General features: G+C 39.8%; 1 protein-coding gene across 1 annotated transcript in view; it reads left to right on the top strand.

Annotated features, from left to right (window-relative positions):
* The window catches only part of cntfr (ciliary neurotrophic factor receptor), a 225,496-nt gene that overhangs the window by 128,851 nt on the left and 82,964 nt on the right, over nucleotides 1-13,681 (top strand). Inside the window, exon 4 of the mRNA XM_068335382.1 lies at nucleotides 12,676-12,909. Within this exon, the coding sequence (XP_068191483.1) occupies nucleotides 12,676-12,909 (234 nt within the window). The remainder of the gene's footprint in view (nucleotides 1-12,675; nucleotides 12,910-13,681) is intronic.

Raw genomic sequence — 13,681 nt, 5'->3', positions numbered from 1 at the left:
TGCGTGCATGCGTGTGTGGCTTTGCTTCTCCGGTCGTTCATTTCTCTGAAGTTACTATGTTGTCAATGTTGCATGGAAATTTTGTGGTCATCATTGGCCCCTTGCAGCAGGGAAAATCATCCAAGATGCCCCCTACTAACAGTAGACAAAAGCCATGTGATTAAAAATGTGAAAAACCCCAATTTGTACCCAAGATGATTAAGACAGTAAAACAAACCGGACTTTGACGGCAAGCCTGAAACCTGTCCAGACAAACATATGAAGCAGGATGTAGTCGTTTCTCTTGCCATCGCTGCCTGTTTTTTCCCCTCTGCTGCAAAAACCTGCAGATGTTTCTGATCAAAGTGTTATCCAGCTGTCCCACTCCTTTTCTCTTCTCTCTGTAGCCTGCTCTCAGGAATCCTTCTCCCATTCCTCATTTCATGACCTCTCTAATCCAGGCTTGTAAAATATTAACTGCCCCTCTCTCAACCATACTCCGTCCCTTCTTTTGTCTTACTGGCCTCTCCTCTTCATCTTTCCACTCCATCCTCCCCGTCTTTCCTTTTGTTTTACATCCCGTCTTACTTTCCCTGCCTAAATGTTCTCCTCAGAATGCAGACATTTAAAATGTGAAGTGTCAATTAACCCCCGATGCCTGCAAATCTTTCTGTCTCCTCTAGTTGCTTCCGCAGAGCCAGATGATGAGGACATTGATCAGGCTGACACACATGCATGAACTCAATACGCTATGTCTAATGTGCGGCTCGGCCGACATGAGATAGCAGGAAACAGGAAGTTGATTTATTTGAGAGTTAGTGCCCTGACTCATGCACATACACGAACATAGAGCACACAAACACGCGCGCAGGCACGCACACACACACACACACACACACACACACACACACACACACACACACACACACACACACACACACACACACACACACACACAAACCCTCACACAGCTGCAGCTGTCTCAGTGCTTACATGAAAGGAGAGGCGAGATGCAGAGAGAGTGTGAATGTTAATCTCTCTGTGGGAAATGAGACAGGAGAGGATAAAGTGATAGCTTCATTCCAAGATGTTTGTAGAGGAAGTATAAGGGTGTGTGTGTGAGGGTGGGTGCAGTAGTGTGTATGTTTGTGCATATTTCTGAGAGAGTTTGTTTTTTTTCCACCTGTGTGGCCTTTATGTATGTTTGTGTGTGTGTGTGTGTGTGTGTGTGTGTGTGTGTGTGTGTGTGTGTGTGTGTGTGTGTGTGTGTGTGTGTGTTTAGAGAGAGAGAGAGAGAGAGAGAGAGAGAGAGAAATATAAATCAAGAGAGTATTTGAGTACTTGCTACACGTGCACCGGAGCACCTGCACATGTGTATTAATATGCATATTACCATGAAGGTGTCAGTAGTAGTTTACTGCAATGCTTATTATGTCACACAGAAGTTAATCTGATCTCAGTTTATAAATCACTGTGGGGGTGGTGAGGCTTTCACTGTTTCCCACCCTGACCATGTGGGAACTCTCAGCACTGCTACACACTGACCGATGTAGGACTAGTATGCCTGGGACAAACTATTAAAATTAAGATTAAAATAAAAAATTAGGTAACTTATCATTGTAGGATATGCACAACCTCCTCCACTCAGTACACAAAACTTTAAGATGATGTGGATATGCATTTCTAGGACTGCAAGTCATCTTTATTTTCATGAATTCCCTCAATTATTTTTCTATAACCTGATCAATGGAGCAAAGAGTGAAAAAATTCTCATTCCCAGCTTTACAGAGCCAGGCCACAGGCCCCAAAAAATAAATGGGGAGATTTATCACACTGACACAAAAAAAAAAAAAAAAAAAATCAACGCTCGCGACTTCACCTCATCGCGGAGTTTGGTAGGCAGTCATGTGATATTGTACGTGAATTCTATTGGCTGACGGCACCTGCACAATAATTAATACGGCAAAACATCAGTGTAAATTGATATCATAAATACAGTATATCATGTGTGAATGACTTTCCTTTTTCAATAAACAATCTTCTTGCTGCACTCTGAATTGTATACAAATAATAAACCTCACACTGTTTTGAGTATGATGGTGAGGCAACATGTGTAGCTACCTGAAACTGAAAGTGTTTAGTTTACATTTTACAGCTGTATTTGTCCATCCCGCTTCAAAGCGGTGATGTTTTGTAATTGTCGGTGTTCGTGTGTTCGTTCGTCCATATGTCCACCCAATATCTTCCCAACTGTTGCAGATAGAAAGATGAAACAAAAACCATATTACTCTGGCCTCAAAGGGGATAGAAATGAGATGATGACCTTGACCTTGAGAAAAGTAGGTCAAAGTCAAATTTCAACTTTTTTACACTCAGGAACCAGATAAGATAGAAAGACGAGGGAGAAGGCCAGTGTGAGTAAGACCATAGATCAAAGCTAGTGTTTTGATCAATGACAGTAGGTCTAGCTTTGATCTTTTACCGATGTGAGTAAGGCCAGGGTAAAATTTTGAATTCATGGGTGTTGCGGAATGTTGCAGTTTGTGACTGCATTAGTTCTTGTTGATATTGTAGGAGTACAAGTGTGAATGTTTGTTATTTACCGTCAGGTCAAGGAGTGTATACATAACTTGCATAGTACACGTAGTCTGTGATTGCATTGGGTCTAGTTTCTCAGCATAGATTTACCCAACCCTAGTATCTGTCCAAGCAAGTATACTTAGTATCTGAAGTATAATAGTTGACTGTGTTCCACTTTACCTAATGAAACCAACATACTAGAATTTAAACATTTATGACCCTCCTCACACTGATATTAAACCACCTGCTATCCGTATTACCTTTTCCCACACTCTTATCGACTGTTCAAAGCACTTTTGTGTTTCATGTAAGTCACATAAAAACTTTCAGCAAGTTTTTATGTGATTTCCTTTGATTTCCATATAAAAAAATACTGCATGTGTTGTTGTTTTTTATATAATCAAATGGAACTTGGACATTGTGAATATACGTGCAGTGCAATGTGACCACTTCCATTAGTGGAATGTTTGTCATCAGTGATAAGAAGAACATGCTCAACATTTTCAACCACATCATTATACCCTAAGCTTCTGACTCTTGCCTACTACTGCTGGATTTGTTTTTTAGCCCTTTGCTATTCAAATCCAGGCAATGCACTTTTGAGATAGTGGACATCATTTTCAACAGAATTATCTATTTAACGGCCTGTAGCTGACCAGTGTCATGAAATAAATCCAAGAATGAATCTGAGGGGGAGAGGATATGATTAGAAGACAATGAATTTACAAGTGAAGATCAAAACTGTAGGATCAGAGGCCTTGAAAAACAACTCAGTCAGTGCCATCTCATAAATATTTTGTTTGATTCAGCATCCTTCAGAAACGTAGGAATTCAGTACTTGTATGATTTATAACACTGCCCAAATTTAGCAATTTTAGAAATTAAGATGAAATTTAGCATTTCTTTTTTCAATAAATGTTTTTATAAGACTTACATTGTTTTCTCAAGCTACTCCTGAAGGACTCATTCATTAGTATATCGTCATTTGAATATTTTTTTGATACAACTAAAAAGCCTTTATCTCTCAATAGAAATGATAATTTGTTCAAGAGTTTGGCTGGTTATGCCTTAGGAAAAGTTAGTAAAATAAATTTGTATGTTTCTAAAATTTAAATAAAAATATGCAATAGGTTAGGATTTATGCATCTGTTTTTAATGTAAACTTTGTGTTATGTCAAACAGCAACAGAATTTTAAAAAAAAGTCTTCTTTTTTTTTTTCAATCAAAATGAAAACTAGAACCAAGGCAGTCAGAGACTTCAACATCCCGGGACTTACCTTGACCTACTTTCAGAGTAGTTCAGGGTACCCTGAAAGTAATACCTGACTAGTGCATAGACTAGTGCACATGGAGAAGGCCAGTGTGAGTGAGACCATAGATCAAAGCTAGTGCATAGGTAGATCAAAACACTAGCTTTGATCTAGAGTCTTACTCACACTGGGCTTCTCGCTTGTCTTTCTATCTTATTCGGTTCCTGAGTGTACAAAAGTTGAAATTTGACCTTGACCTGACTCATGCACCTGACTCAAGGTCAAGGTCATCATCTCATTTCCATCCCCTGTGCCGCCCGAGTAATCGGACGAACAACCACACGAACATACGAACACTGACAATTACAATACATCACCGCTTTGACGCAGGGGTAAAAACAAGTAAAACATCTCATTCCAAAAAAAAAAGCAAGCAAAAAATATTGTGTATCTATACTGGTGTATGTAGTCCAGACAGTAAAAGGATAAAAGTAAAAGAATTTGATCATCTAAACTTAACGCACAATTCTCCAGGGTTCTATTTTTGTCAAGCCAATCCAATATTTCACAGTTGGACTTTCCAAAGGCACAGCTCGCCAAAGGCATACAAATGTAATTCATTGATAAATGTACAAGTGAGCTGCAGCTTGGGTGGAGAGCAACACAGTCTGATATGTGCATGCATTCCAATGAATCCACAAGTAGGGCTTAAAGCGGGGACAGGCACACATCGTTGTAGACAAAGCTATGCAAAAGCACATTGAAAATTGTGTGCGAGCATGCATGTGCATGGACAACACTGTCACGGACACATAAACACATTGCGGACACAACTACAACACTCTCGAAATCTTAAATCAGAATGCTAGCCCAGAGCTTCAATTTCATTTCACGCTACTGTTGTGGAGTTGCATCATAACTGAGAGCTGGCAGCTCCCACACCTTAAACCTCACATCCTTACAAAGATGAGCAAAGTCAGATATTTGGAACTATAAAATATCTGTGTTACTTACACAGGGTTTATTCTGTAAATTGAAATCCATGCACACGCAAACAGGATCACACAACTAGTGCTCCACAATATAAATACATCAGTGTGGTTGCTAGAAAGATCTATACATAGAGAGTGATGTGTTTTAGCTCAGTATGTGTAGATACCACTAATGTCTCAACTAGGGTTGAGCCTTGTACTCGTTTGAGACAAGTATCTGGAACGGATAACGCATTTTTGACGAGTACTGGCATGGTACGAGTAAAACTCGTCAAAACTTGTGCTCGTTCATTCATTCATTCATTCATTCTCTGCTTGAGCGGGTAACGGGGAGCTAGAGACTATCCCAGCTGGCATAGCTGAAGGAAAATCCTCAGAACTGCTGTCTTCACGCTCTGTGATTGGCCAGTCACACACAGCGCCCCCCCCCCCTACAGAAACACTACAGGGACACTGCCCCATTATCACACACACACAGACATTGACTGATCTCTCTGTGCATGGCAGAGTGAATGTAGCTACAGTGAATATAGCTGATGTTGTTGTTCTTAGATTTTCTTCAGTTTGCACATGCACAAACTCGCACACACACACACACGCACTCTCTCTCTTTCTTTCTCCCTCTCACAAAGTCACTCAGTCACATGCATATGCACAAACAGACAGACACACAAACACCTTAATAAACTTTAAGTATTTGTGGGGAAAAAATGGCTGAAAATTAGGTGGTTAAAATAAATAAATGGTTGAAAAAAAGTGTTTTTGATCATAAAAACAAAATTTAAAATTTAAAAGAAAAAGAAAAAAATAGAAAGTTGTGTTGAGTATGACAATTCTTGTTCATGCATACTTTGTAGTTCATAATTTCCTATTGCATGCGTTGTATTATTAATGTATTTCATGTTCTGGCTTCATAAAATACTTCTTCTGTAAATAGTTCCTTTACTATTGTGAACAAAAGCATTGAATCTCATTTCTGTGGCTGTTTTGTAAATATTTTTAAAATAAACAATAAATAGCAACTTCTGATCAATCCATATCAATTTTAGACTAGATGGTTGAACAGATACAGATGCAGATACAGGTAGTGGTGTACTCGCTCATCCCTAGTCACAACTTTATGTTTACATCCTCCAAGGTGGTAATGTATTGTAATTGTCAGTGTTAGTTTATCCATCCGTCCATCCACCAAATATCTCCAGAACCGTGGCAGATAGAAAGATGGGATTTTGGTGAGATTTTGAGATGAAATTTTCTTTGAATACAGTATCCTCAATTCATCAATTCGACATTTGTTGATTCTGCCTTTGAAAGTTGTAATAGCCCCTTGACGTGTGAACAATTGAATGTGTGAACAATTAAATCTAGTAGTATTAACTAATTTAAAAATCTGCTCAGACTTGGCCCATAGGAAAGTTGCTTAATTGACCTCTCTGGTTTACTCACAGTAATTCAAATATTAAATGTAATAAAAGGATGAAAATGTGGATTTTTTTGTTAGGGTTAGGGTTAGATTTCAAACTGTATGCATGGGCGTTTATTTGGCTCATCAGTCATGTTGGTTTATTAAAAGGTCCATGCAATAGGCAGTTCATTGCCCATGTGATTGTGAGAAATTGTATGTGTTTTCATGATTCTTTCAAAAGCCTGTGGACAGAGATGTGCGCTTGTCATGCCCTGCAGGTCTTGGCACCACTGATCTCACAGCATGACAGTATCTTAGCACTGTGTGGTTCTGCTTTGGGAAAACATTGCAGTGCTGCATAAGAACTACAATAACCTCAGTGCCCTGAAGAATTGTGTTATGAATAAAACTGTCCAACTTTCCTGTATTTGCAAACACCTGTAGCTGTAGTCTGCTATATTATTTAAATAACTCAAACCGGCGCTATCTACCTCTCTCTCTCTCTCTCTCTCTCTCTCTCTCTCTCTCTCTCTCTCTCTCTCTCTCTCTCTCTCTCTCTCTCTCTCTCTCTCTCTCTCTCTCTCTCTCTCTCTCTCTCTCTCTCTCTCTCTCTCTCTCTCTCTCTCTCTCTCTCTCTCTCTCTCTCTCTCTCTCTCTCTCTCTCTCTCTCTCTCTCTCTCTCTCCCTCTGTCTCTTTTACTTGACCTATCTTTTTCCCCAATGTATTTCTCTCTCCCAACAACAGGTCAAGGCGGATGACCGCCCTCTAGAGCCTGGGTCCTGCCCAGAGTTTCTTCCTCAATGAGGGAGTTTTCCCCGCCACTGTCGCTTATGCTTGCTCTTGAGGGCATTGTTGGCTTTCTAGCTGTAAAGCACTTTGAAATGTCTTCAGATGTGATTAAACGCTATACAAATAAAAGTAGATTGATTGATTGATGACTGCATATAAAGACTGTAGCAAATTAAACCGATAGTGAAGAATGCAAAAATATTTGTGTGAAAAGAAATTCTTAAAATTTTGAAGCTGTTCTTGAAGCTAGCAATGTAAAATCATGTCTCTTGTTTGTGTGTATAAAGAATACATGGAATATACATAAGGTTAAATTATGCATTTTCTGTGTCATACATTGACAATGTTATGCTGAATTTTGAATTATAATTCAGTTATTAGGTTGGGCAGTGTTGATTTTTTTTGCATGATACCACCAGAATGGTCTGGTGAATTCAATAATGTTACTATAACAGAAGTTTTAATTAATTAGTTTGTAATTAATATTGATACAGACACAGACAGACAGTAAGACAGACAGACATGGATGGATGGATGGATGGATGGATGGATGGATGGATGGATGGATGGTTGGATGGATGGATGGATGGATGGATGGATGGGTGGGTGAGAGGGTATGCAGGTAGGTAGGTAGACTGACAGATAGACAGACAGACAAACACATAAAACAGAAAGCAATTATTGCTTCTGCTTTCACTCTTTATTTTTGGATATATAAAATTTCACACCCTCTTTTAGCATACTAAATACATTGTTACTAAGGAATTGCTTTAATTAATTTAAGATTGGCTTTCTTGAGCAAAGGTGCTCCGTCATCCAGAGCAGTTAAAAATAGCTACTATCTCTTAACAAGTTCTTCACTAAGCCAATTAATTACACGATGTTGCCACTAAAAATGTGGATGTCGCACTGAAAGATATTTTTGCTGAGTGTTAATTCAGGCCATTACCTGTAAGAGGTTGCACAAGAAATACTACAAGTTTTAACTGTGTTGAGATTTGAAAATTGTAGTAGGAGTGAAAGTATATACAGTGCGCCCTCGTTCTTTGCAGTTAATGCATTCCAGGAACCACACGCGATTAATGAATTCGATGATAGAGCGACAAACTATTTATCTTATTATCTACGGTAATTTAAACGTTTGTGACCCTCCTCTTACTGATATTAAACCATCCTCTAACCGTATTACCTTTTCCAAACTCTTATCGACTGTTGAAGGAACTTTTGTGTCTCATGTAAGTCCAAGACTCACAGAACATAGCGCACTTCCAGATACCGTCAGCCAATAGAATGCATGCGCAGTATCAGGTTACTGCTTACCAAAAATCCGCAATGCAGTGAAGTCGTGAGCTTTGATGCACACATGCGCGACTGTGCACTGTATGTGTTAATATATATACATATATACATATATATATATATATATATATATATATAATACATATTATTTTTTAAAAATATATGTGCAACTTTTACAGTTCAGTGTTGGATCTCAATGTCTTTCAAAAATAAGAACAAAATGCTTTGTGAATAATTTGCAATATAATAGTATAACATACTACTATTATATTATTGTCCAATGTTCCTAAGATTGACAGTTTGATTCCCGCTCCCCTCCAAAAAAAACACCCGGAGTGTGAGCTGACAGTGTGAGGTGTCAATTCACCTCTGGAGCACTGCAGAGGTGCCCTTGAGCAAGGCGCCGTCCCCCTTTACAATGCTCATTTGGGCGCTCCACAAAGATGCTGCCCATCACTCTACATCCCCTTGCATGCCTACAGGCCCCCGCGAGTGTGTGTGCGTGTGCTACATGGGCCTGTACAAACTAACAGGTATGCATGCATTTGAAATATTTACTAACTAGAGTGTGCACTTAAGTTCCCTTCGGGGATCAGATCAGTATATACAATTTAAAAAATATTTATCTTTGGTTTTTAATCATCATTTTATCACCAGTATTACTCTTTGCACTAATCAGAAGGACACAAACCCCATCTTTGTTTGAAAATAGGTTATGTGCTTTGCCATAGGAGGGTCATTGGCTTGTTTATTCATGAGAGGCCATGTCAGTTGGACTCAACAGAAATTTGTAGAATAATGAACTAGAGACCAAAGTTGCCTCTTTGTGAAGGACATTTATAACTCTTTTTCTCATTTGGTAGGGAACTGTAAGGCTACTTATGATGCTCTGTATATTATCAAGAGATCAATAGCACTTGAGCTCAATGCCATTATGAATATTAGGCCAGGTTGCCTGTATGCTGATGAGGGAGGAGGACATTATGCAGAGTAGTGTGGGAGCCGGTGTGCGTGTGAGAATGTGAGTGTACTTGTAATTGTATCTCCTGTGTTTCTGCTGTTGGTATAAGGTGGATTATGCACGTGTTGTGTGTGTGCAGAATACTCATGATATGTAATACACTACTGATGAATGCCAAAGTTTCAGGAGAGTTCAGAGGAAGCAAGGTGAGAGGGAGAGGAAGCGATGTAGAGGGAATATAGATATACAGGGGAGATATGCATTTGGAAAACAAGATAAGGGAAATAGACAGTGAGGATAACTCGGAAAAGATGATTGCGGCAGATGGCTAAAGCAGCGACAGAAGGAGATGAATGTGTAGTCATACACCTGTCTGAAGCACTATGTGTTGCATTTTAAATTCTTTGTTTTGTTCATTAAATATGCTTAATTCCAATTACATTGCTTTCAAACCTAATGAGTTATTGTCAACATTACAAGAATTACAGGAACAATGAATTTGTTCCACCATGGAAAACCTAAATCACAAAATAATTGCAATTTTTTTTCAAACTGGTGTGTTAATTGAGCCTTCCGATGAATAATTAAAAAATAAATCATATATAAATGTGCTTTTATTTGTTTTATTTGCTTTTATTTTTATCATATTTACTAAATTTGGCATTTTTGCAAAAGCATGTGTCTGATTATAAACATCAAATATTTCCGGAAACAGCATCCAACTTGTGATCAGTCTATCCATCCATCTTCAACCCACGAGGTCGCGGAGGCAACAGTCTCAGGAGGGATGCCCATACTTCCTTCTCCCCAGACACCTCCTCCAGCTCCTCCGGGAGGATCCCGAGGTGTTCCCAGGCCAGCCGAGAGACATAGTCCCTCCAGCGTGTCCTAGGTCTTCCTCGAGATCTCCTCCCGGTAGGACATGCCCGGAACACCTCCCCAGGGATGCGCCCAGGTGGCATCCAGAACAGATGCCCGAGCCACTGCAGCTGGCTACGCTCAAGGCGGTGGAGCAGCGACTCTACTCCGAGCTCCTCCCTGGTGACTGAGCTCCTATCTCTAAGGGTGCACCCAGCCACTTTACGGAGGAAATGAGGAAACTCATGTCAGCCGCTTGTACCGAAGATCTTGTCCTTTTGGTCATGACCCAAAGCTCATGATCATAGGTGACAGTAGGAATGTAGATTGACCGGTAAACAGAGAGCTTCGTCTTGCAATTCAGCTCCTTCTTCACCACGACAGACCTATACAGCGATCACATCACTGCAGACGCTGCAACGATTTGTCTATCAATGTCACGTTCCATCCTTCGCTCACTCCTGAACAAGACCCTAAGATACTTTCACTCCTCCACTTAGGGCAAAGACTTTTTCCACCAACCTGAAGGATGCACACCATTCCTTTTCCGGTCGAGAACCATGGCCTTGGATTTAGAGGTGCTGATCCTCATCCTACTTGCGTCACACTCACCTGCAAATCGTCCCAGTGCACGCTGAAGGTTCAGGTTTGATGAGGCCAACAGGACAACATTGTCTGAAAAAAGCAGAGATGAAATCCTTTGGTCCCCAAACGGGACTCCCTCTGGATCCTGGCTGCACCTAGAAATTCTGTCCATAAAAATTAGGAACAGAACCAGTGATAGAGGGTAACCCTGCTGAAGTCCAACATGCAGCTGGAACAGGTCGGACTTACTGCTGGGAATGTGAACCACGTTCTAACCCTAACTCCTGAAGCACTCCCCACAATATAGCCCGAGGGACATGGTCGAATACCTTGTCCAGATCCACAAGGCAAATTAATATATTTGGAAAAATAATGCTTCTTTTTTGTGTATTTATATGTGATTCATGATTCATATTTTTATGATGAGCAAGACAATAGGAATATCATTAAGTGCAGTAGAAAGTAAATATCTGATGAATAGAAAATTCATGGCTTCCATGAATAAATATGATTTCAAAAAACTATATACTTCTCTTCTCTTCTCTTCTCTTCTCTTCTCTTCTCTTCTCTTCTCTTCTCTTCTCTTCCCTTCCCTTCCCTTCCCTTCCCTTCCCTTCCCTTCCCTTCCCTTCCCTTCTCTTCTCTTCTCTTCTCTTCTCTTCCCTTCCCTTCCCTTCCCTTCCCTTCCCTTCTCTTCTCTTCTCTTCTCTTCTCTTCTCCAATCCCCTTCTCCTCAAACTTGTCACATAAAGCACAAGGGCATCATCATCATCAAAGCTGATATCAAAGTAAAGCTATGTGGCTCTTTTGCCAGAATGAAAGACATTTTTATGTAAATAAAGTCCAAAATCCATTCAGAGTAAATTTACGAAGGAGGAGATCAAAGAAGTGGCATTTCTCTCCATCCCCATGCATATGCGCACACATTATCTAGAAATGGAGACAGAAAGTGTGGAAAAACTAGAATGGATGGAAGAGCTAAAAAAAAAAATCTTAGAAAGAAAGATGTGGAATGAGAGCAAAGAGTAACAGTGGATAAAGAGAAAAGGAGCCTGTAACTAATGTATTACTAATGTAATCAATTGGCGTGGTGATCCTGCTTCATGTGTTTGTGGGATGTGAAAGACATATGAAACACAAAGGTGATGTCTGTATCTGCAGAGGTACCACTGAGGAATTGCAGTGAAAAAGAGGAGAGGGGGGTGACTGGTCACCAGAAGCAAAGACAGGGGGAGAGACATCAGAGCAAGACTAAGATCTTGACAGCATTTGATCCCAGGCCAAGGGGGGGCTCTTCTTTCCCCATTTCACTCATAAAAGGGGGCTTTCCTTAAGACGTCGATCAATGTTTTATTGATTGGTTATAGTTATTTCTTGTTGTTCCTGTTCTTCCCCTGTGTTTAAGCATTAATCACAGCTCTCTAATCCCTGTGATCATGACGTTGCCCATGGGATTCTTAAGCAGAGCGGGACCACTCACCTCAGTGTCCTGGTTCACATTCACATTAAGCCCACATATACCATTTACCCTGTGTGGTCATGGTCGCTGCAAACCTTTTCAACCCATGGAACAAGGCAGCGATGGTGTCAGTTGTGAGGTCATTTGATAGAATGATTAAAGATTACATGAGAAAATGATTGTTATTCCTTCCATCTTTCATCTCTGGCAAAACATCTTACATTATAAAGGAAAAATATAAATATTTTTTCAAGTCTCAGGTGAACCCAAATCACACTCATTGCATGAAAAAAGATTATTTGCTATCTGATTCTTGCTGCAAGAACCAAATATGACAGAACGTTCAGAAAACATCTGCAAACATCCTAATATGATTATGAGGCTTTGAATTTGACTGTCTGCTTTTACTTGTGAGAAGCCGGAATGCACTAATAGAACCTCCTAATCCTTCATGTATTTCACTTTTTATAGCTGTTCATATCACTAACATTTTATCTTTGCCTCTGACTCTTTTCAGTTGCCAGGAACCAGTATGAGAGAATGGGCAGTGATGTCACCATGCAGTGTGGCTCCCTGGCCAGTGATGCATCAGTGTCATGGAAGGTGAACGGAACAGATGTGAAGGCCCAGCACCGCCTAGAGGGTCCTAGACTGATGCTGACTGAAGTGGACCTGGGCCACAATGGACTCTACAGCTGTTTTCAGAACCCGCACGGAGAGAGGCGCGACACCATTTACCTTCACATTGGCAGTGAGTAGCCGGACATTAGCCAGATGAATCTCATTTTAAATTACACATAAGGAATTTTTAATTATTCTAAAGTGGACACTGGGTTACTTCAGCAGTAAATATTCCACATTGGAATTACAAATCCTTGCGAAAGTATCAGTCAGTAAGGGCAGATCTGATAAAATTTAGCTTGTGTCTTTGTGCAAAAACAAAAAGATTGCTCAACAATAAAGTTGGACTTAGTAAATGTCATTTCTCAAACTTGAAATGTAATGCTTAAGATTTCTCAACAGCAGGTACATGAACTGCAGTATTGATCCTGTGCACTTACCAGTATTGTGACTTGAACATGAACAGGATTAGAAGCTTTCACTTGACATAGGGATTCACACATGTTCCCCTTGTAACAGAAAAAAAGGAGCATTTTACTTAGTAATGTCAAACTTCACTTTTGCCTTTGCTCTCTATAACTTGTGATTTTCAGATTCTATAAGAAACTTGGATACCTATGACTTAGAGGAAAAACATACACATTACTCAGAGAATCAACAACAATCACTGTAGCATTACATTTAGAATACAATGCTCTTCAATCTCATTATGCTAGGAGCTGGAGAAAAATAAAATCTAACTTTAACGCTGTCAGCTGACAAACTCAAAATTATTCATCTGAATTGACATTTGGTAATTTTGCAAGTACGACGCAGAATTTTTTTTTAATCATGCAAAAGTAAATCAAATATCTATTTAAATGCATCTCACATCAGTCTCTAAGTTGATAATGACCTCCTCC

Source organism: Antennarius striatus, chromosome 15, assembly GCF_040054535.1.
Source record: "Antennarius striatus isolate MH-2024 chromosome 15, ASM4005453v1, whole genome shotgun sequence".
NCBI classification, from domain to species: Eukaryota; Metazoa; Chordata; class Actinopteri; order Lophiiformes; family Antennariidae; genus Antennarius; species Antennarius striatus.
This window is presented reverse-complemented; position numbering and strand designations above follow the sequence as displayed.